The sequence below is a fragment of the Pan paniscus genome, chromosome 10 (assembly GCF_029289425.2).
Source record: "Pan paniscus chromosome 10, NHGRI_mPanPan1-v2.0_pri, whole genome shotgun sequence".
NCBI lineage: Eukaryota > Metazoa > Chordata > Mammalia > Primates > Hominidae > Pan > Pan paniscus.
In genome coordinates, this window is record NC_073259.2 from 37,321,549 (window position 1) to 37,348,008 (window position 26,460).

Consider the following 26,460-nt stretch of genomic DNA (forward strand, 5'->3'; position numbering starts at 1 on the left):
AAAACTTTTTGTAGAGATGGGGTTTTGCCCTGTTACCCAGGCTGGTCTCAAGTCCGGGCAACTTCTGGGCTAAAGTGATCTGCCTGTCTCGGCCTCCCAAGTGATAGGATTACAGGTGTGAGCCACTGCGACTCACCTTAAATCTCTTGTTACCAGATTTTAGTTGGGACAAATGCTGATATTTTAAAAGTCACATAAATATTAAGCCGAAAAGGACTGATTTCTGATTAGGAAGGAAACCCTAAGCCACGGTGGGAATTTTAATTATTAAACTGTAAAATGGAGCAGCCTCCATTGTTAATTTTATATGGAATCCAAAGTGGCAGTTTGAGTGTAATTGTCTTAGGTCAGGTTTTTGTGCTTTAATTTAATCAAGACAATTTTTAAGGATAGCTGTGACACTATTATGTGTCCTTTTAATTTGATCTATCAATTCTTTAGGACAAGTAATTTTTTTAAATTTAGGAATTTTACTAAAGGATTTATCTTTTGGCCATTGACAATTAGAATTTTTAATGGGGTATTTAATTCCAATAGCAACTTAATCCAAAGTTTTCTTTATGTCAAAGAAAACAGAAGCCCAGGAGGGATGAGACCTTGTAAGACAAAACTCCCCTAGGAGCTTGGAATGTTTGAAAATACATGTGTTGGGCTCCCAATCTTTTCATACTGGCTGTGATGTTACCTGAAAAATCACATCCTTTGGATGGTGGAGACCAAGCGGGAATATCCCCATCTAGTCACGTCATGCTCTCAAGGACATGAGACAAGAGGGAAACCTCTCACCCTGTTTTTATTTCAGGGACTGGCAGCAAAGTTTGTCATAACAGAAGTCAGCATAACCAGAACCACGAAACTGACCAGTTTGCAGGGCCGGTTCAAACAGTGGGTTGCAGGCCTGTTCTACCCTAGGGTACCCCTCCTTATGACAGAACACCAAAAGACAAGACAAAAACGAAGGAAAACGGCAACAACAAAAAAGCTATTTCTGAAAGGAAAATGGCAACAACAACAAAAAAAGCTATTTCTGAAGGGAATGGGGTCAAACAATATGAATACTTATACCACAAAGTACTAAAAAATATATCAGACTCACTATACCAAGGTTAGTCACACACAAAACCTGTTCTCTCATTAATCTTACATTTGGAAAGGAAAAGGGAAACAATGATTTTTACTGTCCACTCATCCAGAGTCCACAGAGAGAGAGAGGAAAACTGGAAAACTGGGAGTCTGGCAGGAAATTCTCACTCCTCTGCTGGCTTGCCAGGTTCCTGTATTTCCTTCTCTGTGGCTTCCAGAAAAGCACAATAGCTTTGGTGGTCTTATTTGTGATGCCAAACTGTGGTCTTGGCCCCCTAAAGTTTCAGTGAAAATCACTGACATGAAGCAGATTAATAGGGAAAAAGGCATACAAATTTATTAAATACGAATGGGAGCCTTTAGAATGAAGCCTTGAAGCTATAGGGGAAATTGTCTATTTTTATGTTTAGGTTTAACAAAGTATGGACAGCTGTGTAGAAATATGACTGGACAGAAAGGGCACGATCTAATGTTAACAGACTGAGTGGGGAAACGCAGCAAGGCCTGTCTGTTGAGATTCCTCCTAGCCTCTCTCATTCCTTCCTTCTGGGTGTGGGGCAGGACCCTCTCTGGAATGGAGGTTTTATGACCTAAGTCAAATAACGTAGGTCAGATAATTTTTTTTTTTTTTTTTTTTTTGAGCTGGAGTATCTCTGTCAACAGGCTGGAGTGCAGTGGCGTGACCTTGGCTCACTGAAACCTCCGCCCCCTGGGTTCAAGCCATTCTCCTGCCTTAGCCTCCTGAGTAGCTGGGATTACAGGGGTGTGCCACCACGCCCAGCTAATTTTTGTATTTTTAGTAGAGACAGGGTTTCACCTTGTTGGTCAGGCTGGTCTCAAATTCCTGACCTTGTGATCCACCTGCCTCGGCCTCCCAAAGTGCTAGGGTTACAGGCGTGAGCCACTGTGCCCGGCCTTTTTTTTTTTTTTTTTTTTTTTTAGAAAGTTGTATTTTGGGCTTTTAAACTAGCTTGTTTTTTAATTAGATTATTGCCTTTAGGGTGGAGCCCTTTAATAAAAAGGGGGAAGAAAACATAGGTTTTAGGGCCTCATATTTAAATGGGTAAAGCAGGCATAGCTGGAAGGCAGAATACAGAACCCCCCTAATCAAGGATCTCATTTTTATATTGAATCCTAGGCCCCCCAAAAGAGGGAAATGTCATGGGACGAGATGTGTGGCATTTTTATCGAGTGCCCCACTGTAAAGATGCTCCCCCAAGGCTGGCAGGCAGCCCAGTGCCGATTAGCCCACTCTGTACTTAGTCTTGTTTTTTTTTTTTTTTTTTGAGGTGGAATCTTGCTCTGTTGCCCAGGCTGGAGTGCAATGGCGTGATCTCAGCTCAATGCAATCTCTGTCTCATGGGTTCAAGCGATTCTCCTGCCTCAGCCTCCCAAGTAGCTGGGATTACAGGCACCCGCCACTATGCTCAGCTAATTTTTTGTATTTTTAGTAGAGATGGGGTTTCAACATGTTGGCCAGGCTGGTCTCGAACTTCTGACCCCAAGTGATCCGCCCGCCTCGGCCTCCCAAAGTGCTGGGATTACAGGCGTGAGCCACCGTGCCTGGCGTGCTTAGCCTATTTTTAATGGGAGTTTCATCCTCAATGGTGAGTGCTTTCATTGTCTTTAGGTGCCCCAGACCATGTTTTTAAAAATTTAAATGCACAAAGAAATAAGTAGCCCTGTATAGTAGTAATACTTTGTGAATAACTGTCATAAGTCATCTCTAAAACTGTATTTTTTATCTAGTTATTATATATGACTAGCTATATGTCTAGTTTTTTAAATAATACAAAGTAATTTATTTTTGGCATCCTCAAAAACCAAAGAGATTAGGTAATGTAGTGTAGAAGAGAGCAGAGCTTTAGACCTAAGAAGAATCTGCCCATGACTCGTGAAACTCCACAACGAAAGTAGGAGACCCCAAAAAAGGGGTGAGTGTCATCTTTTCTGAATTTTTTTTTTTTTTTTTTAGATGGAGTCTTGCTCTGCCACCAGGCTGGAGTGCAGTGGTGCAATCTCGGCTCAGCCTCCCGAGTAGCTAGGATTACAGGCATGCGCCACCATGCCCAGCTAATTTTTGTATTTTTAGTAGAGACAGCGTTTCACCATGTTGGCCAGGATGGTCTCGATCTCTTGACCTCGTGATCCGCCCGCCTCGGCCTCCCAAAGTGCTGGGATTACAAGCGTGAGCCACTGCACTCGGCCGGTCAGATAATTTTTTTGGCCAGTTTTTACATAGAGTAATTTTAGGTTTTATGGCTGGCTTTAGGGCAAAGGGGTTCTGGTTTTTATAGCTGGTCTTGGGGGAGAATGGAACCGAGTGACAAGAGGACAAGAGAGGGTCAGAGAAAAACTTCTGCTTCTGAGGCGGCTATTGAGGCCTTCATTTTGGGATATTGTCCTCTAAGCCCCAGCAGTGTCAAACTGTACACAAACCATACACAGCAGCCAGCTCGGGTGCTGTTAGGAAATGGTCTCACTGCTGGGTCTGTGGGGTATGTGTGTGTCTGTGTGTGTGGCTACTGTCTGCATCCTCCTCCCCCCTACAGCCTCCCCGCCTCCCCTCCAGCCACCCTGGGATTGGTGACTCTCAGCCCCTCCCCTCAGCTCCCCTAGACCCTCCCAGAGCCTTTATCAGGGAGCTGGGACTGAGTGACTGCAGCCTTCCTAGATCCCCTCCACTCGGTTTCTCTCTTTGCAGGAGCACCGGCAGCACCAGTGTGTGAGGGGAGCAGGCAGCGGTCCCAGCCAGTTCCTTGATCCTGCCAGACCACCCAGCCCCCGGCACAGAGCTGCTCCACAGGTAGGGGAGTGGGAGAATGCTGGATGGACCAGAGCTGGCACCAGGGGACAGGAGCCAGCGTCAGGAGGGAATAAAGCAGATGGCAGCCTCTGATAGGGGAGCAGGGGACTGGGAAGGTGAGCACAAAGCACCTGTAGGGCCGAGAGCTGGTTGGTGTTTGGAGCCTGTGGCTACAGACTCATTCTTTCATACCAGAAAGTTTTTGCCTAAGTCTTGGGATTATCTAGTACTGGAAAATAGCATCCAGGATCCCTCCTCCAGCTGACTGAGGAAACAGACCAGTCCATGTCCTACAAATCTATCATCTTTCTTGGGAGCTAGAGTCCCCCTGGCACCACTATAGCATTGCACATCTCCTGGGGAGATATCTGATGGGGGAGCAGGGAAACTAAGCCCAAGGGCTGTACCCCCTTCTCAGAAATACTTTCCACCCTCTCTCCAGACCAGGGCTTGGACAGTGGAGTTGGGGGCTGGGGAAGCAGGGTCAAGCCAAGCTGCTGGTAATGAATGTCTCTTGTGTCTTCACCCATGCTGTATCTTCCTCTTCTCTCCTTTACCTGAGTCCTGTCCCTTTGCTCTCCCAGGCACCATGAGGATCATGCTGCTATTCACAGCCATCCTGGCCTTCAGCCTAGCTCAGAGCTTTGGGGCTGTCTGTAAGGAGCCACAGGAGGAGGTGGTTCCTGGCGGGGGCCGCAGCAAGGTAAGTCTCCCCTGGCAGAGTACTGGGGACATCACGGGAACTTGGGACTCTGCCTGTCTGGACAGCTGTAGTGAGGAAACTGGGGTGGGTGGGTTGTCCGTCAGAGGGCATTTTGCCTCCCTTTGGATTTCTTTGTTTCTCTGGTCCTTTCATGTTCCCACTGTCTCCAGGTGTGTTTGTGTCTCTGTATCTCTGCATGTCTTTGACACCTTGTACATAAAAGGTGCCCTACAAATATGTTGTTTGGTGGGTTGATTGATGGGAGACTTGGTGATTGGATGGTACTGTGAGGGGTGAGCTAGGGTGGTCTAAGGCTCTCTATAGTCTACCTCAGGTCCCTTTGCAAGGGACAGATCTCTTCTATTTCCTGGATGGTATGAAACAGTCAGAATTTCTTTCCCAAATGGTTATTTGTGTGCTATTTTACCTATCAGTTATGTGTATTGTTTTATTTTCAAAATGCAGATAAATTCCCTTATCTTTTGCTCATCCACCCCCAGTAACCTCAGGTGCTTCTAAGATCCCAACCCCTTCCTTCTTCTCTTTTCTCCCTTGCCCGCCTCTATCCTCTGCTTAGTCAGGATAGGAAAACAACAACAGCAAAAAAACCAGATTGAGCCTCGATTTCCACAGTTCCTTTACGAGAGAGAATAGGAATTGTCAGGGTAGAGGTACAGGGGGAGGATAGGGAGGAAGTCTTTTCAAGGTTTTGAAATGACAGCAATTACATCGGTACAAATGCTTTTAAGATGATTGCGGGTGGGACTTATTACAAATTCAATGTGTGAAGTTTAACTGCCTCTTCAGCTCAAATCTGTTTAGCATCTCATTACAGGAGGTGGGCAGAGTATTCAACAATTTGGGAAAAGTGGCTGCCTGAACACCACATGCTGGGCCAAGGGAGTTATCACCAGGGCGGCCTTGCAGGTGGCAGCAGTTGTGCCATATCCAAAAGGCCAGAACCGTTAAAAAAAAAAAAAACACCCAGGGGAGTGCCAAGTATGGGCTGGACACCGTTTGGAGCCACAGAGTTCCAGCCCAGGATAGTTAGAGTATCTGAGTTCTTCTGAGACAAACTTGTTTCAAGACCTTGGCCAATGAGATGTCTCCTCTGCCCCTCTTGGTCAATGAATGAGAGGGATTGCCATCCTACCCCTTCTCCTTGAGAGTCTGTGAGGATGAGGGAAATTGGGGCATAGGTGTGCCTAGGCAACTGGGTTGGTATGTGTGGGGGTGTGTTCTGTGTAAATGCACTTCTGTGTGTGCACAACAGCCGAAGGATGCCTGGGTTCTCGAAAAGAGAGGCACTGCTGAGACTTGAGATTTGAGATGAAAATCTCCAGCCATGATCATTGTTATTGTCTCTCTGCAGCTGCAATTAACTGGCTGTGTGGTGTGTGCCCACCACCCTGCTGTACGCAAGTTGCTAAAAAAAAAAAAAAAAAAAAATCACAGGGACAATCAAGAGCCCGTGCTGGGCAACAGCTCTAGAACTTGGGATTCAGTTGTGGAGAGAAGAAGACGTGCCTTCTGAGCATGTTGCCTTCCTGGAATTCTAGACCTAGGGCCAAAAGGGAGAGGGAGAGAAAACTAGAGGCGGAAAGCCATGGAGAATAGAGAAAGAGGCGGTGGAAAACAGGGAGAGAAACATCCATGGACATCGTGCAGAGTGGGGGAGTCACAGGTGCAGATGTGTTTCTCCATCCTCACCATGCATGTGAATCACCTGGGGGGCTGCTTAAAATGCAGATTCTGTCTCAGGAGGTCTGGGGTAGGAACAAGAGTCTGCATTTCTAACAGGCTCTGTGTAGTGCTGGTGTTGCTGTTGGTCCACAGGTCACTCCTGGAGCACCTACTTCTCGTCCAGTGTGAACCAGAGGAAACTCTGAAAGAAATAGGGTGTCGGATTCAGGATGGGCTCAGGAAGAGGCTGTTTCTTGTGGGAAAAGGATGAGTGGATCCGGGTGGGAGCCTCCTGCCTCAGCCCTCTTTGTTTCTTCCCTAGAGGGATCCAGATCTCTACCAGCTGCTCCAGAGACTCTTCAAAAGCCACTCATCTCTGGAGGGATTGCTCAAAGCCCTGAGCCAGGCTAGCACAGGTAGGAGGCGGCCCTAGGGGAGAGGGGAATGAGGGGCAGGATTCTGAAGATAAGAGGCCTGGGAGATCCTTTCAGATGGGAGAGAGATGGGGGATAGCTTAGTGAATCGGTGAGGGTTGTGATCTGAACCCTGCTCTCAACACTTTCCAACTTCACTCCCCATTTAGACATCTGTTCTTGGTTTCACAGATCCTAAGGAATCAACATCTCCCGAGAAACGTAAGTACCCTCTTCTCCCTCCCTATCTCTTGCCACTTGCCCAGAGGTCTGTGGGGCATTGGGCCCAGGGCCCATTTTGTCCAGCCCCTTCTCACCTGGTACAAACAATATGCCAGCTCCCACTGCTCAGCCAACCTTTCCTGAAAGGGAGAGGCCATCCGGAACTAGGAGGAAGCTAGTGTGAGGGGCATGGTGGGCTCTCCCTCTGCTGGCTGGTCCTTGGAAAACAAGGGGATCTCTTCGTGGCCCTGAAAATTCCAAATCAGGCACCTGCTAGAGCAGAAAATTCTTGAAATGTGGAGGAAGGAAAGGTGGGCAGAGAGAGTGGGTTTAGGGGAGGCACTTGCTAACTGTGAGGAGTCATGCTTTGACAAGAAAAAGGAACAGAGACCAGAAACCCAGTCTCAGAAGTGTTGACCCATGTCTGGGGAGATGCTTCACTTTCTCATCATCACTGCTGACAATGTTGGCCCTTTTCTGCAGGTGACATGCATGACTTCTTTGTGGGACTTATGGGCAAGAGGAGCGTCCAGCCAGGTAGGAGTGTGTGGAGGTACAGTGGAAGGGCTTAGGGTACTGGCAGAGTATGACAGAAGTCACGTGCCTCATATTTGTCACCAGAGGGAAAGACAGGACCTTTCTTACCTTCAGTGAGGGTTCCTCGGCCCCTTCATCCCAATCAGCTTGGATCCACAGGAAAGTCTTCCCTGGGAACAGAGGAGCAAAGACCTTTATAAGGTAGTCCTGTTGCAGCTGGGAGGAAGGATAGGGAGACTCTTCTTCCTCCCCAGTCTCCCAACTCTGTCTTTGAACACTGCCCTTCATAGCCAGCCCTTTGCTGTTGGATCAGGGTGTAGTTCACATTCAGAAAGATCCCTCTTACTTACACTGTTCGCTTTACTCTAGACTCTCCTACGGATGTGAATCAAGAGAATGTCCCCAGCTTTGGCATCCTCAAGTATCCCCCGAGAGCAGAATAGGGTAAGGATTGTTCATTAGAGAGGGGAGAGGGGACCGGGGAGGGGGCTGTGGGGGTTGCCAGCTGTGCATTTCCTCCCATGCTACAGGTATTAAAGCTCATAGATTTGCCCTGAAATACACTGCCAATGCCCAGCACACTGTCGGCCAAACACAAAGACACTTAGAGGCACGTGTGTTTGTACACATCCCCCGTCTTTCATCTCTTTCCTCTGGATCATGGACGGCAGCTGACTATTGAGCAGGAGTGAGTGTTGGGAGATGAGGAGAGAGGGGCTTCCCCGATGGGCAGTTTCTGTTGTTTGGACTTCATTCTTTTGTAATCTATGCAAAAAGATGGAGAAATTATTATCTGATAATTACAAATACCACAACCAATTCACAGGCAAGCATTTGCCTCCCAGGCAGGCTGAGCCTTTCAAATCACTCAGAATCCTGGGTTACGGGGTCCAGAGGGTAGTCATACACAAGGATGATTCAGGAAGAAATGCAAGGAACTCTGAAATCTAATGGGGATTAGCAGGAAACCATATCTGAATCTCTCTTTAGCATAATGAATAAGAACAATGGCCTGAATGTGAATCCTGGATCTGCCACTCTATCTGTATCTTTTTGGCCAAGGTACATACCCTCCTGTGCTTCAGTTTCCTCATCTGAAAAATGAAAGTGATAATAGTATCTCACAGGGTTGTGGTTTTGAGGATTGAGTATAGGTAAAGTGTTCAGAACAGTGCCGGGTGCACAGTGCTGTGTGCCAATTTTATGATAATTGTCCCAGTTTGGGAGGTATGGGGGATGTCCTAATGTTTCCCCTGACTGGCTCTGTCTGGACCCCAGGCCTGAGTGGGCTGACAGATTCCTCACTTGGTATGCGAGTGTAAGAGTCCCCCAGGGAAGTGTCTAGTCAAAACACGAACCTTCCGCCTTGACACTGTCTTCCCACACACAGCAAGAGCAGCTCCACCAATGGCTTTCTTTTCACTAGCTTCCAAAGAATTGGGGTGGAGGGAGTGAAAAGGAGAGGGAGAGGGATTGGGAAGGCTCGTAATCATGGAGAGCCTCCTGCTTTTCTCCCTGTGTCCCTGTTACCCATACTCACTGGTCTCAAGGTGGCATGCCCAAGACCCAAGGAGCTGGTGCTTGATGATGCTGCCTGTGCATGAATTCCTGGGACCAGAGACTGAGTCTGGCCCCCCATTTAGTGTTGGGTGAGAGGGCACAAAGAGCTATAATAACTGTAACTTGCTGATTACATGGTAGTTACTGTATCATTTTGCTCTCATTAGATGGTTATTTCAGTCCTGCCGACGGCCAGATAATTATACGAGCAGCTATATCTGGATGACATACTCTCCTCTAGCGTTATGCACTGGCCATAAAGATAATTACAGTGCAATTTTGCTATAGTATTTTATACAAATGGCAAAAACAAGTGCATTGTGGAAATCTACTTTTAATGCTTGTTTGTGCATCCAGGCTCTTTCAGAGGGACCCATAATTGCAGCCTTCATAATCTTACCACTGAGGGAGCATTCCCAACCTGTTAGGTGTCAGGCAGAATAGGACATAAGGTTTCTGGGAGCTGGCATTTAAAGATTAGATGAGATGGATCAACACAGATCATTGTGTCATCTGATTTCATTCATGTGAAACTGTAAGTAATCCCTGGGCCTGTGCTTCCTCTGGGAGGTTTCTGGGAAGAGGAGGAACTGGATAGGGCAGGGGGAGCATTCATAGTAGGGCACCTTGGGCAGGGCTGTGTGTATGTCTGGCTCATGGTGGTGCTAGGATGGCATGAACTTGGTTCCTACATCTTTGGTCCACATGGGCCCCACTGGCCATGCACACAGGTGTGTAGAGTAATGTAAATATGGCAGCTGGGAAGGTGCAAGTACCTGCGGCTAGGAGAGTTCCATCCTCAGGCCCAGAGCCTGGAGGGCAGGCTGAGGGTCAAAACTCTTGTTCTTTCCTCTCTCACAGACGCCTTTCCCCTTCTCTCCTGCTGCCACAGCAGGTTTTCAGTGGGACTTTTTTACAGGACATAAGATGTGATTTCAGTGTTTTTGTTTTGTTTTGTTTTTTTTGTCCTCAGTACTCCACTTCCGGACTCCTGGACTGCATCAGGAAGACCTCTTTCCCTGTCCCAATCCCCAGGTGTGCACGCTCCTGTTACCCTTTCTCTTCCCTGTTCTTGTAACATTCTTGTGCTTTGACTCCTTCTCCATCTTTTCTACCTGACCCTGGTGTGGAAACTGCATAGTGAATATCCCCAACCCCAATGGGCATTGACTGTAGAATACCCTAGAGTTCCTGTAGTGTCCTACATTAAAAATATAATGTCTCTCTCTACTCCTCAACAATAAAGGATTTTTGCATATGAATGATGTGGTGTGTGTGTTTACTTGTTTGGTTAGTGGGATTTTCTGTTCCTTGACTCCTCCAGCTACATGGTAAATACACACATACTTATGATACACACACTTCATATTTAAATGTAAATAACTTTACATATCTTTTTGTATATATCTATTTCCTGAACAGTGCCTTACACAGTGCTTTGCACGATGAGTATCAGATTTATTTAGTGATTAAAATAAATACACGAATTTGGAAGATGGTTTCTAACACACAAAGATTTTTACAGACCAGTTTTAGATAAAGAAAAAACAGGCCGGGCCTGGTGGCTCATGCCTGTAATCCCAGCACTTTGGGAGGCCGAGGCGGGTGGATCACGAGGTCAGGAGGTCGAGACCAGCCTGACCAACATGGTAAAACCCCATCTCTACTAAAAATACAAAAATTAGCCGGGCATGGTGGCGCATGCCTGTAATTCCAGCTACTTGGGAGGCTGAGGCAGGAGAATCGTTTGAACCCAGGAGGCGGGGGTTGCAGTGAGCCGAGATCACGCCACTGCACTCCAGCCTGGGCAACAAGAGCAAAAAACTCCGTCTCGAAACAAAACTAACAAACAAAAAACAATAAAAAAAGAAAAAGAAAAAATATATTCAGAATGACTTGTATTACTAGGATGGGCCTGGGAGATATTCATTCCTGAATCTGACCCTACTTAATTAGAGAAGGAGGTGGGGATCAAGGCTGTCTGGAGACCCAGCCACAGAGGAGGACAAATCTATGACCCTATACAATTTTTGTGTCTCCAAATGCTGAGCCTGGGTTCTGTGACAGATCCTGGGGGTGAAATGATAACTCATACACAGAGTTTACAGTTTAGCAGGGCTGTGGACAAGCAAACAGAACTTGATCCAGCTAGGATGGGGTGTGGACAGGGAAGTTACTACCGAGGCCAAGAAAGAGAGGAGCAGATATCTTCACCGTTAACTGGCTGCCTTAGTTATTATAAAGGGAAAACATTTAATTCCCACTCCTCTCTAAAGTGCCTGTTACCAGCTCCTGCAGCTCTGACTTAACAGTCCCCAGAATGTGTAAGGCACTTACATGTGGTATGCATGGGTATGGATGTCTTTTATTAATCTATGATGTCAACTATCACCCGCCATCCTAAGGGGGGTTCTGTACCCTAATGGAACAGCCAGTGAAATCCTCAGGCTCCTTATCTTAGCCTGGTACAGGGGCCTTGGTTATGCCCCTGAATTGCACTGATAAAACATCAACACATAGATTTCCCAAGGCAGTGTAAGGACAGGGCCACAGAGCCAGAGGCCACTTCCTGCAGTCCTTTCATTCTAGTGAAAATTCTATCTTCCTACAGCCTGACTTGGGGCCACTTTGGAATGACAGCTGTATAGTGGGGGGCGGGGAAAGGAGGGAATACTCACCCTAGTATTATGTCAGCTTTATAGCCAGAGGTCAAAGAATGCCCCCACCCCAGAGCCTAGACCCTTTTTCTAGTGAATCATCTCTTTGACTTTTCAAAATTATCTATCTATAGGGCTTAAAACTGGGGACACTTTTGCAGAGTCTAGGGGCTTTCTCTGGGTCATGAAAGCTACAAGAGTTGGTTCTGCTCAGACTTGGTGGGAGTTAGGCTTATAGGCTGAGATGAGACAATTGCTTTGCAAGAAGGAACATTAAGTGCAGAAAGATTGCTCTCTAGTGGGACTGACAAAAATTGCAGTACTGGGGACTCCAGAAAAAAATGAAGACAAATGTTAAGTTAGATTCCTGTGTTTGTACTTGAAGAATGTGTGAAGGGATCCTGACCCTCCTTTCCTGTTGTAAAATAGTTGATGCCTAAAGAGATCTGGTCCACAAGACCTTGACTAAATTCCTGGCCCTTTCTTCTCCATTTAACTTTGTATATGTTTGTTATTGTGACTATATGGTGATTTACCTTAAAAAGACTTCAGTATAAGTGGTATATACTTTCACCTGCGTCTTTTGGATGATTTGTTTTCATGTGAAGTTTATTGGGGTCAACCCTCCAGAGATGGCTGGGGCAGTTGGTTAGAAAGACTGAACAGGCCCAGGCCCTTGCAAGCCCAGCAGCCCTCTGTCTCCAGAGTCATGCTGGAGGTCTGGACCTGCTGGCTGTGTGATATTCCACTTTAGGGAGACTCAGTCACCTTGCACAACTGTGAGAGCTGGGCCTGCCATTGAAACATTGTGTCAACCTCTAAGTGACCCTTTCACTAGATGGTAAAGTGAGATGCCTCATCCCCAAACTATAAGAACAGTTCTATGGCTGTTTTTGTATCTCCTGGCTAACAAATGTTACATGTTTGGCAGCATTTGGTATAGTGCTTGCTTTCAGTATAGTCTACCACCAGTTAATGAGGTTGTGGAAAGGAGGACACACAATCTCCCAAATTCATCAAGAGAATGGACAATTGCTGAATGGCCAAACTGGCTTAGATCTGTTGGCAACATTCAGTGTGTCCCTTCCTTTCCACTTATCCATCAAGGAATTACTGAATCCTACCATGCGCCTGTCCTGGGAGTTTGTCCTTGGCTGCAAGCTATTTTCAGGCAGTGACTGGGATGGGATGGGAGAGAGGATGAAACTGAAGGGTCTTGGAGCCTAAGAGCTTCCTCTGTACTGAGGGAGGGAGGGTGACATGACCAAGACTTCTAATGTCTTTGGTGGTGGTGGGTGGGGCAGGCAGTGTAGGTGGTTTTGGTTTGATGACAATTCTTGGGCAGGAGCATTTGAAAAGATGATTTGGGAGAAGGGTGGGGAGGAAGAGTGATCGAGTTCTACACAGAGTTAGGGAGGGCAGGCTTCAGGAAACAGGCTTGGGGTGCCAAAGTACAGTGAGATCCGGTGACTGTCTTCATTTGGCCACCTAGATGGAAGGAGGGACAGCAGTGGATTATCACAAGGGTCCAGTAGTAGCGGTCTAGCCCTCAAGTGCTCCTTCATTCATTCAAGCAGACTTAATGTATTAAGCACTTATTGTGCCAGGAAGTGTGGTAAGGGTCAGTGTGGACATGCAGCCGTGTGCAAAGCCACAGATCCCTGCCTTCAGGAAGCCCACAGCCTAGTGGAGGAGATATATAGTAATCAAACAATCTTACAACATTTTGTAAAATGCCCATAGTAGATGTTCTGAGGAGAAGCTTTTGGAACTGTGAGCGTAGAATAGGGGAGGTGAAGAGAGTTTGGACAGGGTTTTTCACTCTTCAGGCACCAAGTCCCGCGCACAGTGGATGGGCGCTTAGAAAAAGCCAGCCTGGGGACTTGGAAGCCCCTGCACCCCTCGCGCGGGTCCTGGACCCGGCCCCGCCGTGGGGGGGCGCTGCCTCCTCCCGGGCGGCGGGGGGCGCTGCGGCCGGGCGGCGGGGGGCGCTGCCTCCTCCGGGACGGCGGGGGGCGCTGCGGGCCGGGCGGCGGGGGCGGCCCGGGCCGGCGCGGCGAGCCGCGCGGCGGATGGAGAGTCTGGCCGCGGCCGGCGGCGCCGCCTCCTCGTCGGGCCGGGCACGGCGGGCCGGGGCCTTTGTGTGAAGCGGCGGCGGCGATGGTGCTCGGGGCCCCGCAGAGCCGGGTAAGCGCGGCCAGGCCGAGGGCTGCCCCTGGCCGAAGCCCGACCTCCGGCCCGGCATTTATCTCGCTCTTGCTGGGGTCCCTCTTGCCCGCTCCCTTCGGCCGGACCCATCCTCCCCGCCCGCGCGCCGACCCCGGCCGGCCCCGCCGCCCCTCGCTTGGCCCCTTATTCAGCCCCATGCCCCCAACAGGCTCACCCGGGTGAGCCCCGCGCTGTTTGTCGAGGGACTGAGGCGCTCGTTGCCTCCAGAGGGAGCGCCCCAGCCGATGCAGCGCCCTTCCCTCCCAGATGCGACTCCGGAGGGCAGACCGCGGCGCCCGGGGATTGTTGGGGTGTCCTTGGAAGTTCCCAGCTTCCCCCTCTCCCACCCTCCCCTCTGGCTGCCCAGTGCTCCGACCCGCCGATCGTTCAGGGGTGGCCACCAGGGCCCGGGAGATGCTTGGCCGGTACCCCACAATACTTAGACGCTTCCTGGGCCCCAGAAAAAGTTGGGAGTTGTTAGAATCTGGAGAGATGGAGAAAGGGGCTGTGTTGGGCAGAGTTGTGAGACTGAACAGGGATGCAAGTAGCTCTTCTTCCTTAGTCGTGCAGGAGTCAGAAAGGGCAGAAAGTGGTAGTGAACAAGCCTCTAGGAGTCTTACCTGTATAATTAGAAGTCTTTCTTGCGGCATCAAGTAAATCTGTTAGTGCAGGGACAACAAAATATAAACCCCGAAAAGGGTGGCGAAAAAAAATACAACATATTAAAGTAATATTAAATACTACCACAGTTGTGTTCTACTTTTCTTACTGTGCATTCTGAGTGTTTTAACTTCACAGAATACAGGGACTGTGATGAAGCAATATCTGGAGGGGCTCTGGGTTATCGAAAGGCCAGAGAGCGGGTATGTAGTATAGGCAGAGAGAGATGGGGATTCAAGAACGTGAGATTTATTTGGAGATTATTGAGAGGTTGAAGACACAGCAATGACAAAGCTAAAAAACGGAACTACCTTATATGTTCCTCAGTAGCTAGTGGAGCTTTGATAGTTGTGTTCAAGCATGTGCATGGTATTTGGCATCATGAGGGAAAAGAATATGCTCAATGAATTAGGACAGCTTGTATTTGGGAGGAAATTAATAGGAGAAAAATTTGATCCAGTGGCTCTGGTAATGAAGTATAAGATTGTGTCCGAAGGAATGCCTCTGGTTCGTCTCTAGGCACCAGCTTAAGACCAAGCTATCAGATTGTCATCAGTCCTTTTGGTTTTTGTCATAACTCTTTGAGTATATACAGGGGGAGATGTCATTGCCTTGTCATAGTGGAGGAACTCTCCATGCCAGTTTACTCCTGATCCCTACCTGGGGCTTGGAAGCATTCAGAGTGGTGGTATTTTCTCCTGCATAGCCCCTCTTTTGCACGAATGTGTTTGGCCATCCATCTTTTTCTCTTGCTGTCCACAGATTAACTGTGCTGATAAGGAGGTAATTTCATAGGAGCTGCTAAGATGGGCATGAGGATCAAACTGCAAAGCACCAACCACCCCAACAACCTCCTGAAGGAACTCAACAAGTGCCGGCTCTCAGAGACCATGTGCGACGTCACCATTGTGGTGGGGAGCCGCTCCTTCCCGGCCCACAAGGCTGTGCTGGCCTGTGCAGCTGGCTACTTCCAGAACCTCTTCCTGAATACTGGGCTTGATGCTGCCAGGACCTATGTGGTGGACTTCATCACCCCTGCCAACTTTGAGAAGGTTCTGAGCTTTGTCTACACTTCAGAACTCTTCACAGACCTGATCAATGTTGGGGTCATCTACGAGGTAGCTGAGCGTCTGGGTATGGAGGACCTCCTCCAGGCCTGTCACTCTACCTTTCCTGATCTGGAGAGCACTGCCAGGGCCAAGCCCCTGACCAGCACCAGTGAGAGCCACTCTGGTATCCTGAGTTGTCCTTCGGCAGAACCTGCCCATCCCCTTGGAGAACTCCGAGGTGGTGGGGACCACCTTGGTGCTGATAGAAACTATGTGTTGCCCAGTGATGCTGGAGGGAGCTATAAAGAGGAAGAGAAGAATGTTGCCAGTGACGCTAACCATAGCCTGCATCTGCCGCAACCGCCACCACCACCGCCAAAGACAGAAGACCATGACACCCCTGCTCCCTTCACGTCCATTCCTAGCATGATGACCCAGCCAGTCCTAGGCACTGTCAGCACGGGCATCCAGACCAGCACGAGCTCCTGCCAGCCATACAAAGTTCAAAGCAATGGAGACTTCAGTAAAAACAGCTTCCTCACCCCTGACAATGCAGTAGACATTACCACTGGGACCAATTCCTGTCTGAGCAATAGTGAGCACTCCAAAGATCCCGGCTTTGGGCAGATGGATGAGCTCCAGCTCGAGGACCTGGGAGATGATGACTTGCAGTTTGAAGACCCTGCTGAGGATATAGGCACAACTGAGGAGGTGATTGAGCTGAGTGATGACAGTGAGGATGAGCTGACTTTTGGAGAGAATGACAATCGGGAGAATAAGGCCATGCCCTGCCAGGTGTGCAAGAAAGTTCTAGAGCCCAACATTCAACTGATCCGGCAGCATGCTCGGGACCACGTGGACCTGCTGACGGGCAACTGCAAGGTCTGCGAGACCCACTTCCAGGACCGAAACTCCCGGGTAACTCATGTCCTGTCCCACATTGGTATTTTCCTTTTCTCCTGCGACATGTGTGAAACTAAGTTCTTTACCCAGTGGCAGCTGACCCTTCACCGACGGGATGGAATATTTGAGAACAACATCATTGTCCACCCCAACGATCCCCTGCCAGGGAAGCTGGGTCTCTTTTCAGGGGCAGCCTCCCCAGAGCTGAAATGCGCTGCCTGTGGGAAAGTATTGGCCAAAGATTTCCATGTGGTCCGGGGCCACATCCTTGACCATCTAAACTTGAAGGGCCAGGCCTGCAGTGTCTGCGACCAGCGTCACCTTAACCTCTGCAGCCTCATGTGGCACACGCTGTCCCATCTCGGCATCTCAGTCTTCTCCTGTTCTGTCTGTGCCAACAGCTTTGTGGACTGGCATCTTCTAGAGAAGCACATGGCTGTGCACCAAAGTCTGGAAGACGCCCTCTTCCACTGCCGCTTGTGCAGCCAGAGCTTCAAGTCAGAGGCTGCCTATCGCTACCACGTCAGCCAGCACAAATGCAACAGTGGCCTTGATGCACGGTCTGGTTTTGGGCTGCAGCACCCAGCTCTCCAGAAGCGGAAGCTGCCAGCAGAGGAGTTTCTGAGTGAAGAGCTGGCGCTGCAGGGCCAACCTGGGAACAGCAAGTATAGCTGCAAGGTCTGTGGCAAAAGATTTGCCCACACAAGCGAATTCAACTACCACCGGCGGATCCACACGGGGGAGAAGCCATACCAATGTAAGGTGTGCCACAAGTTCTTTCGAGGCCGCTCGACCATCAAGTGCCACCTAAAGACACACTCGGGGGCCCTCATGTACCGCTGCACAGTCTGTGGGCACTACAGTTCCACCCTTAACCTCATGAGCAAGCATGTTGGTGTGCACAAAGGCAGCCTCCCCCCTGACTTCACCATCGAGCAGACCTTCATGTACATCATCCATTCCAAAGAGGCGGATAAGAACCCGGACAGTTGACTGGGTCCCAGCAGAGCCACGGGGAGCTCCCAAGCAGCAGCCAGGATGCTGATATCTAAGAGGTGTTGGTCCCTCCCCAGCTGAAGTTATAATTTTGCCTTGGTAGGAATTCTGTTCTGTGTTGTGTTTAAAGAAGAAAAGAAGAAGAAATAGCACATAAGCTGTTACTGTTGTTGAGAAGCAACAGCCCTATCACATTTACCTCCATACCTGTTCTTGCCCATGCAGGGCTGTGTTTTTCATTCTTTTGAGGCTGGTTTTGGGATCTAGTCAAGCAGTTGGTGTCCACTAGACCCCCTTCCCCAGCCTCTCTAGTTTTAGTTTACTGATAGGTTTTATGCTGCTAAGAATCCAACCAACAGCCTCACTTAACAGAGGAGGTAAAGGGAGGTTTTCACTGTGGGTGTTACTGCAGGCCTCCATCTGGGATGACCAGCTATGAGAAAGATTTTGGGAATGTGGTCATTCAGAAAAGACAGGTCAGCAGGGCAGTCCCCTCAGGTTCCAGCCCTCAGCAGGGACAAGATATCAGGGATGTTGGTGTCTGCTTATCTACAGCCCTAATCTGCTGATTGAACAGTGAAAATCTTTTGGCAGCTAGATCCATACTAGGCACAGAGCTTTCTATTTAGGTCAGAAAGCTTTGGGATGAATCCCTGCCAGCCAGAAGGGGTGTCCTGCAGTGCCACCAGAAGTGGCAGCCTGGATGGACAGGAGAGGTTTCTCTTTTCTCCTCATTTCCAAAGAAACAGGATTTTATGGAGTGATGGCCCGGGACGTCCAGCCTTCTGTGGGGCAGAGAGGATAGGGAACCACTTTGATATAGTCATCTGTTTTGGCCACTTCTGTTGGCCATGAGTGTCTTGGTGGAGAGGTGGGGATGTCTCTGACAGCAGCAGCCTTGCCTTAATTTATATCTGGTCTCCCGTCCAGAAGTGTTTGGCCCGTGGTGTAGATGAGCTGACTCCATGAAGTGGTGGAGTGGCAGACCGCGAGCCCTTCAGGATTAAAGGGACCTGAGTAACTGGTGGTGTGTAGCAGGGTGTGCGTTCTGACTGTCTGTCCTAGTCGGGTAACCTGTTGTTTACTTTGTGCTAACAGTGCCGGAGCTTTGTCAGCTCACCTTTGACCTGCTGGAATTTATCCTGATCTGTCGTTGCCATCACCTCCAGGGGGCGCTATTGGATGGCAGCTGGTTCAGGCCCTCCGTGGGTGGCTGCAGAGTGTGCCGGCACAGCCCACGCAGCTGGTTAGCTCCACTCTTACTTGGTTTTCTAAGGGGCTTTGCCCAAAGAAGTCTTGAGGGATAGGGCCCTCGATCTTGCATACTTGCGAGGTGCCACCTCAGTAGCTCATACTACCTCACCCTGCTCAGGTGAGCTCTGGGAGTCCCTGGCCTCAGCCCTGACACTGCCCCTCGTGGGATTCAGCAACACCCCGGGCTGTTTCACAAGCAAGTGGTTTTCATTAACTCACAAAGCCTTTTTGGACATTAATATTTATTTATTTTTGTTTTTGTATACACATTACCCAGCATCTCTTTTGTATAAGAGACTTTAGGAAAATGAGTTTCTCCCCAGCAAGTAGCCATATTCCAGAGAACAGCCTTGACCAGAGATGTGGAGAACCAAGGGTATAACTAAGGGAAGACGTGTCAAGCCCTTAAGCAAATTCTTCTTCTCCAGATTGTCTCTAGCATAATAAACCCAGGGAACACTTTAGGCCATGGGTGTATGTTCTATAAAGTTCAGGACAGTTAAATTCCAGGCCTTTCATCCCCCTTCCTTCCTGTGATGGAGTAGATTGGGGACAGGGTTGAGGGGAACAAGTGACATGAATGACCTATTTGCACAGTTTGGAAGCCTCCTGTCTTTATTTATATTGAGATGTCAGACAAACCAAAGCTCCATCCTTGTTGGACCTGCTGCTTCTCCCCAGCCCTGAACTGATAAAGCCTCAGAGTTGGAGTGCCTGGCTCTCTGGTGGGGTGACCATTAGATAAAGGGACTTGTACAGTGGCCAGTTTAAAGGTCCACCTTTGACCATCTAAACCCACCTTGTTCAGTGTCCCCTGAGGACATCCTCATCAGGAAAGCAGTGTTGAGACTCTTCATTGCTGACTGGCTTCTCCCTTTCTTACTCACATTGACCATTAGAATTTAAGAAGGAAATGTGTAACAGACTACAGTCAAGTGTCTGCTACATTTTCAAGCATGAGCAATCCCTCCCAGACTGTTGGTGAGGACTGATTTTTGAAATGCTGCTGTGAGAGAGGTGGTAATTACAGGAACCAGCCGAGTGGCTGAGAGCAGATAAATGTGCTGGAGAAACCTTTTTCCTTAACAGAGGGCATCATGGATGCTGGGTGGTCTGTGTACTTAACCTGAAACTGTGAAGTTTTCCCTTTTTGCCAGTAAACCAAAAAGCAGATCCTTGAAACTTTTCCCTTGAAACACGAAACAGAAAACTGCATCCCCTGATCCCCCGGGGGCTGATCAGATTGATCAGGGTGGCCCAGTTGGTCCCAGTCAGATACGTCATAGGATCAGTAGCTCATGAGATTTGTTGACCAAACCCTCTCCCTGTTGGTGACCCCTGTATTCACACCTGAACTTCCCGTTTCCCCCCACCCCACCAAAGTCATGTCTGCTTCCTCTGCCTCCAGCTCACCCTCTTCTGAATGGTTTTGCTTGAAACACTATATTGTGGCAGAGGGCACCCTGGGATACCTGGTAGAAGGTATTCATTTTATTTTGCATTTTTAATTGTTTTGACTTTCTGTTCATTTGATTTTGTTGCTCCCTCTCTCCTGGAGCCTAGTTTACTACTCTCTTCTGTGTTACTCTGAAGTTCTGTTTAAGCCTTGAACATCCTCTTCTCCCATTTTCTTGGTATGTACTCAGGACCAGCTACATCATTTGTGGAGCCCTCTTATTCACAAATTACTAAGAATTTCAAGGTGGTGGTCATAGAGCATTAAACCAAATATGAGGCCATTCCCAACTTGTTTTCCGAGGGGAAAATGGTAATACTTGTGTGGCACCCAGGGTTAAACAGCAGAGGCTCCATGTGGCCAGAGGCAGAGATTAGTATCCTGGCACTCCAGTGACCCACTGGTGACTCACTGATGCCACAGCACCCGCTAGGAAGCTCTGCTAAACCTTAGTATTTGGTCCTAAATTTTATGACTCCATGGAGTTCCCGTAGTCCATGGCTAGTTAGGAAGAAAGGAGGTGGGATAAGGGTCAGGCCCAGGTGACACCTAAGAGCCAGGAGATGGGTAAAAGTTTTTTTTTATATTCTGCTTTTCTGATCTGTGAGTACCTGTTTGTCTCCAGGCCAAACCTTTGGGCTTAAATATCTTTTTCCTAGACAGGTTTTTGCTAGTGTTGAATTTTCTTCTTCCTCTGGCCTCCTTCTGTGCCCCTTTCCCCAAGCCCAAGACTGCTTAACTTCCAAAGCAAATTCTAGATAGACACTGTATTTATTGGTATGGGAGTGGGCTCTATGGGGTGGTCTGCACCCATCTGGGACTCTTTTCCCTAAATCCTGCACCAAATGAGTCAGGAGGCAGGGTGCACAGCATTAGTTTCGATGTGGTTATGCATCATAAGCTTAACATCAGAATGAAAATGAAACTCGATTTTGATGTTTCTTTAAAACCCTTCCCCTGTCCAATCCACTCGCCGCCCCCACCTTGAATAGCTAAAGTCTCTTATGAAACAGAGAAGAGTTGTTGACGTCTAACTCCTTCCATTAAATTAATAAGTACTGACCTCCTAATATTTAAGTGTTTACTATCTATTGCTGTAAAGTTTTGTATATTTTGTAAACTTTTTTCCCCAAATAGTAGATGTCTAAAATCATTGTACATCTGATTCTTTTATATTCCATTGTTCAGCACAAAGTGTGGTTTTTATTTAGAATAAAAAAAGAAATTTGAAATGAGAGTTCTCTTCCTACCTACTATGAATATGCTCATACCTGGAGTTCAGAATATCTGGGCTCATCACCCTTTCAGCAGCACATTTCTGCCCAGCAGATGCCAGAATTCTTTCAGGTAGCACATTTTCCTTTCCTGTAGCTGGAATTCCCCAGGATTAACTTGTTGACCTATTCTTAGTGGGAAATTAAGTCAAAGACTCAACCTTTTCAGGGGGTATCCCTGAGAGGATCCTCCGTCAGCCCAGAGAGAGTGGTGGGTCCCTGCCCGTGTCTAGTTGGACTAACGTTACTAAGAGAGATTTTGCTACAATTTGTCTTGCCAATGCCATTTGATTTGCTGGGACATGGTGTGTCTTTGAGTGGAGCGAGGCAGATTGAAACAGGGAGGAGGCAAAAGTTTGGCATAGTTTAATGAGGTTGATACATGGGTATTTCCACAGAGGAGACAGACCTCAAGAAGTTAGGGAGTGATGTCCATTTGGCCCCAGAGCACATGGCCCAGGCAGGGCTCCCATCAGTGCTCAGTAGATGCTGAGTGTAACAGCTGGTTCCCACTCTTCCCCTCCATGGATGGGAGGCCTTAGGCAAGTATTCATACTGCCAGGGTGATAACTAATCTTGGGAGCGTGGCCTCTAAGGTGATCTGGAATATGACAGAGATGTAAAATTTGGTTTCCTTCAGGAAACTCCTGTAGCCCAAGTCAGAGGAGGCAGTGATATGGGCATCAGATCTTGGCTTGCTTTTTTATGTTGGGACAAGAGAGGAAAGTCTTTTTCAATGTGAATTCTGCATTGGTAGGCTAAGCCCTTATTGCGACCCAAGCCACAACCCAGACTCCTGGTTCAAAAAGCCTTCAGCTGTGTGCTACTGAGAAGCTGTCTGCAGCTTAAGACCCTTTCAGGTTTGGGCCCAGTGAACAGGGAGATGCAGGTTTCCTTCCATGCTCCTGACAAACCTGGGTGCATATGCAGTTGGAGCACGCTGTCAGTGCATCCACAGAACAGTTCTGATTTCTCAGAGCAGAACAGGTGGTCTCCAAGTCAGTGAGTAGTTACTCCAAGTTAAACATTCCAGACACATGGAGCACTTAAGCAGGACAGAGGAGATGGTGAAGAGGCTATCAGTGATTCCATCCAGTCCCCTCACCACGGGCAGGATTAAGAGGCAAAGGACGTGGAATTGGAAGGCGGAAACTAGATCCTGTTCTTAGGCCTTTACTTCAGAGTTCTTCATGGACAGGGTCCTAGTCTCCCAAACATAAGTGATCCTTTTCCAGAAGGTCTACTTGTTAAAAGAGGACTTTTTTGTTCCATCTGTAGAACAAGTGTTAAGGAACCTAAGTTGTGGGACAGGAAAATTAGGAAAAGACATGGCCAGGGAGAACTGACTTGTAACAGTGTCAGAGCTCTGCCCTGTGACGGAATTGAGAAGTTTCCACTGTGGCCTTCCCCATCTGCTGCCGGGGACAGAGGGTGAAGGACAGAGCATCTGCCAGCACCTGCTGCTGGCTGTCCCAAGGGCTGCTCCCGGAATGACATCCCTTGATACTTTCCTATGATCTGGAGAGAAAGAGATGGGGGTGGGTTGGGCTTTCTGGTAGCTCTGTGTCTCCCTAGAAGAAGTCTGGAAGTTTCCTAGATCCGAAGCTGGGAAGAGGTCAGCTATGAGGAGCTGACTCTGGGACAACTCCTCTTGCTTGTGGGGAGGGAGCAGGATGGACAACAGGGAGGGGAGGGTGTCAGCAAGGAAATGGGGCTGTGTTTCCTGGATGGCCGCGGGTGGAGATACCATCCTGCTGACCCAGCTGCAGGGTGCAGGTCTCAGACCTTGGCTTCGCCCCCACCCCTGCCATCCCCATCCGCCTTCACTTATCATGGCTGTGCATAGGATGCACAGCTAGGGAACGTCCTGCTGGGGCCGCCTGGTTCCTTGGCCTCTGGCCTCTTGTCCCCATAACCTGCATAGTGAGCTGGAAGATCAACAAGCTCACAAACACAAAAGGAGTTTTGTGAGGTTCCTGCGGAGTTCACTGTTTCCAGCCAGAGTGATTTATGAAATGAATGTGTCTAGTTTCCTCTGCCGAGCACCTCTTTAGCCTCAGCTCCCTTCCCAATGCCAGCTGGAAGTGCAGATTTTTAAAAGATCCAGAGTCCATGGCTATCTCTTCCATTTATTTCACCTTTTTTTCTGCATGGCTCCTTAGACACAAGGACCGAGACAAATAGTACAACACTGAGGGCCTGCTCTCTATCCCTCCCGATCCTGTCTCTCTCTCCACACCTCAGTATTTTAAGATAGATTCAAAATTGACCACGAGTGCTTTGACCCTCCCCTCTACATCCCCCCAAATCTCCCACCTATACTCTCACCTGTGCCTTTTCCTTCACTGTTGGAGGAGTCTGGCCTCTACCTCAGCTGGGTGTAAGAGGCTGAGTGGGAGAGATGGGGGAAGTATTTGGAAGCAAATGGGGTGCCTGAAAGCTCAGGCTTGGCTCAGGGTGGGGGGCTGCTGCAGCAGGCTGGCTGTCCCCCTTGGTGATGATGATGGAATGCTGGGTGGAACAGGAGGAAGAGGAGGCGCGTGTGCCCGCCTTGGTCTGGTCCTTAGGAAGGTAATGGACTACAGCATTCAGGAGCCGGCCCCGGAAGTGTGGGCTGAGAAAGTTGTAAAGGATGGGGTTGATGACACAGTGCAGCATGGAGAAGCAGTCGATGACATCATAGAAGAAGTAGAGCAGGTGGACCAGGTGGCAGTGGAGGGAGATGTGGGTCCCATGCAGTGTGAGCAGCAGCAGGGTCACATGATAGGGCAGCCAGCACATGACAAAGACGGCCACGTAGGCACACAGCAGCAGGCAGTGGCGCCGGCTCTTGGGTTGTCCTGGCTGCCGCAGCCGGCAGGCTGTCAGCACATTGAAGACTGTGATGAGAGGGAAGGGCAGCAGGAAGCCCAGGATGGTGGTGGACAGGGCCACCGCCAGGGCCCAGGTGCTGTACGTTTCAAAAGGTGCCATGAAGAGGCACATGGGCTCAGGGCCCTCCACCAGCTGGATGTGGACCACCTCAGGCAGCGGGATGATGGCCGAGAGGACCCAGATGCCTGCACACATGGCCCGCCGCACTCGGTGCTGGTAACGCTGCCAGGAGGGGGAGGCGCTGGTGAGGGTGACATAGCGGTCGACACTGAGGCACACCAGGAAGAAGATGCTGCTATACATGTTGACAAAGTAGAAGTAGTGAGTGAAGCGGCAGGAGAAGCTGCCCCAGAGCCAGGTGTAGTCCAGCGTGACCTCCAGCATCCACACGGGCAGAGACAGGACAATGCCCAGGTCCGCGATGGCCATGTTGAGGATGTAGAGGTTCAGCAGCCCTGCCCGGCCTGAGCCGCGCCAGTTGACGCATATCACCAGGAGGTTCTCCACCAGCCCAACCACAAACATGGCCAGGTAGAGGGCAAAGAGGACCACGCGCTTGGTGCTCTGGCTGAGCTCCACGTGGCACTCAGACAAAGTGTGGTTGAAGAGGTCAAGCAGCTCGGTCCAGTTGTGGATCTCTCCAAGGTCACTGGTAGGCACTGCGGTGACCCCCTCCGAGGGGCCGGGCCCCCAGCTGGGTTTCACTGACATTGGGACCAGCACACGCCTATTGGGATGAAGGGAGGGTTGGAAGGGAAAGCAGACTTCGAGAGCCTTGTGTCCTCAAGGTAGAGGCCAGAGGGAGTCGGGGGCTTTGGGGAAAGATTCTGGGGCTGACAAGGCAAGAAAGGGAAGTTTAGCTTTCAAACTGAATAAATAATACACAACTCACTTGCTAGCTCTGACCCAAGAGCAGAGATACTTTCTTAAGGGGTTTCAGCTGGAAGAGGCCAGGACTGTTGGTGTCCACCAACATTTTTTCCCACCCCCAGCCAGTTCCCCCTCAACAACCCCCTCAATCCCCCCACACCCACCATTCCTAGGTGGTCTCCAGCCTCCACCTCTCTCCTGGCACTTCATTCCTCAGCCCTTTTGTACAGATCTTCATTGCTCTTTTTCTGTCTTGTTATTTGGACCGTGAGTGTGGAACACACACACACACACGCACACCACACAATCTGATTCATCCCTAGGAAAACCTGTGGATCACGCAGGATAGCCAGTTGTCTCCAAGCCCTGATTCCCATCTTCCCTGGGAGAGGGCGACACTCACCTGAGTTTCCCTTGGGAGCCCCTCGGTCCTGGAGGGAGGGCCGGCAGGTCCAGGCTATGGGGAGCTGTGAGGAGGCTGGGGGGCCCTTGGCTGTGGGGCTGGCTTCCCTGCTGGCTTCACAGCCGCCCTTCTCATCCGGGAAGTAGCTGTCACTGCTGAGGCGCTGTGGGGAGGGATGGGGTTTTTCCTGCATTCCCCCAATCCGGTTACAGGGGATGTCCCAGCAAAAGACCCAGTGTGCCAGTGGCGGGAAGGTCATACTGCCAGCATTAAAATCCCAGCTCCTCCCTCACCCGCTGAATGAATTTACCTCTTTCCTCAGCCTCAGTGCTCTCCTCTGCAAAGTGGGGTCTATTATCTACTAAAAGGGATGCTTTGAGAATTAAAGGAGCTGTTGAGGGAGGGAAAGTGCTTAGCTCAGGTGGGGCCTGTGGCAAATGCTTTACGTATGTATGTATTTTCCTCTCCCTAAGTCAGCTTGGAATCCCTCTCTCCCCTGTCTTGATTCCTACTAGAGTGAAATTGGATGTGGGGGTATAGGGGAGGGTCAAAATAAATCTGAAAATCAGTTGGGCTTTTAATAACTCTGGCCCACACCTGCCATTCTCCCCAGCCCCTCACAGGGCTGTGAGCTCCCTGCCTTCATCTTGTGATTGGAGGTGAGAATCTGGGAAAGAAAAGATTGAATGGCTGGGCATGGTGGCTCACGCCTGTAATTCCAGCATTTTGGGAGGCTGAGGCAGGAGAATCGCTTGAGCCCAGGAGGCGGAGGTTGCAGTGAGCTGAGATCAGGTCACTGCACTCCAGCCTAGGTGACAGAGTTAATAAAAAAAATAAAAATAAGATTGA

General features: G+C 49.3%; 4 protein-coding genes across 6 annotated transcripts in view; 3 read left to right on the forward strand and 1 right to left on the reverse strand.

Annotated features, from left to right (window-relative positions):
• The first annotated feature begins 1,457 nt into the window (after window positions 1-1,457).
• On the forward strand, window positions 1,458-10,269 carry TAC3 (tachykinin precursor 3). The gene is made up of 7 exons (XM_003824895.5): window positions 1,458-3,889; window positions 4,474-4,592; window positions 6,598-6,691; window positions 6,881-6,910; window positions 7,394-7,447; window positions 7,817-7,891; window positions 9,981-10,269. The coding sequence occupies exons 2-6, from the start codon at window positions 4,479-4,481 to the stop codon at window positions 7,888-7,890; spliced, it is 366 nt and encodes a 121-aa protein (XP_003824943.1). The 5' UTR covers window positions 1,458-3,889; window positions 4,474-4,478; the 3' UTR covers window position 7,891; window positions 9,981-10,269.
• Window positions 10,270-13,700: 3,431 nt separating this feature from the next.
• On the forward strand, window positions 13,701-21,427 carry ZBTB39 (zinc finger and BTB domain containing 39). Its single transcript, XM_034935622.4, has 2 exons — window positions 13,701-13,851; window positions 15,295-21,427. Exon 2 carries the CDS (start codon window positions 15,339-15,341, stop codon window positions 17,475-17,477), a length of 2,139 nt encoding a protein of 712 aa, XP_034791513.1. The 5' UTR covers window positions 13,701-13,851; window positions 15,295-15,338; the 3' UTR covers window positions 17,478-21,427.
• A 381-nt stretch (window positions 21,428-21,808) lies between these two features.
• GPR182 (G protein-coupled receptor 182) lies at window positions 21,809-25,049 on the reverse strand. Of its 3 annotated transcripts, none has more exons than XM_055095507.2 (2): window positions 23,793-25,049; window positions 21,809-23,621 (listed from the first exon to the last, which is right to left on the reverse strand). In XM_055095507.2, exon 1 carries the CDS (start codon window positions 25,047-25,049, stop codon window positions 23,835-23,837), a length of 1,215 nt encoding a protein of 404 aa, XP_054951482.1. In that variant the 3' UTR covers window positions 21,809-23,621; window positions 23,793-23,834. The 3 variants fall into 3 exon arrangements, with proteins under 3 accessions (XP_054951482.1, XP_054951484.1, XP_054951483.1); XM_055095509.2 differs by having other exon boundaries at window positions 21,816-22,065; XM_055095508.2 differs by having other exon boundaries at window positions 21,816-22,759.
• Window positions 24,188-26,460, forward strand: part of RDH16 (retinol dehydrogenase 16) — a 34,632-nt gene continuing 32,359 nt past the window's right edge. Inside the window, exon 1 of the mRNA XM_003824900.5 lies at window positions 24,188-24,990. The gene's annotated coding sequence lies outside the window, so the exon portion shown is untranslated. The remainder of the gene's footprint in view (window positions 24,991-26,460) is intronic.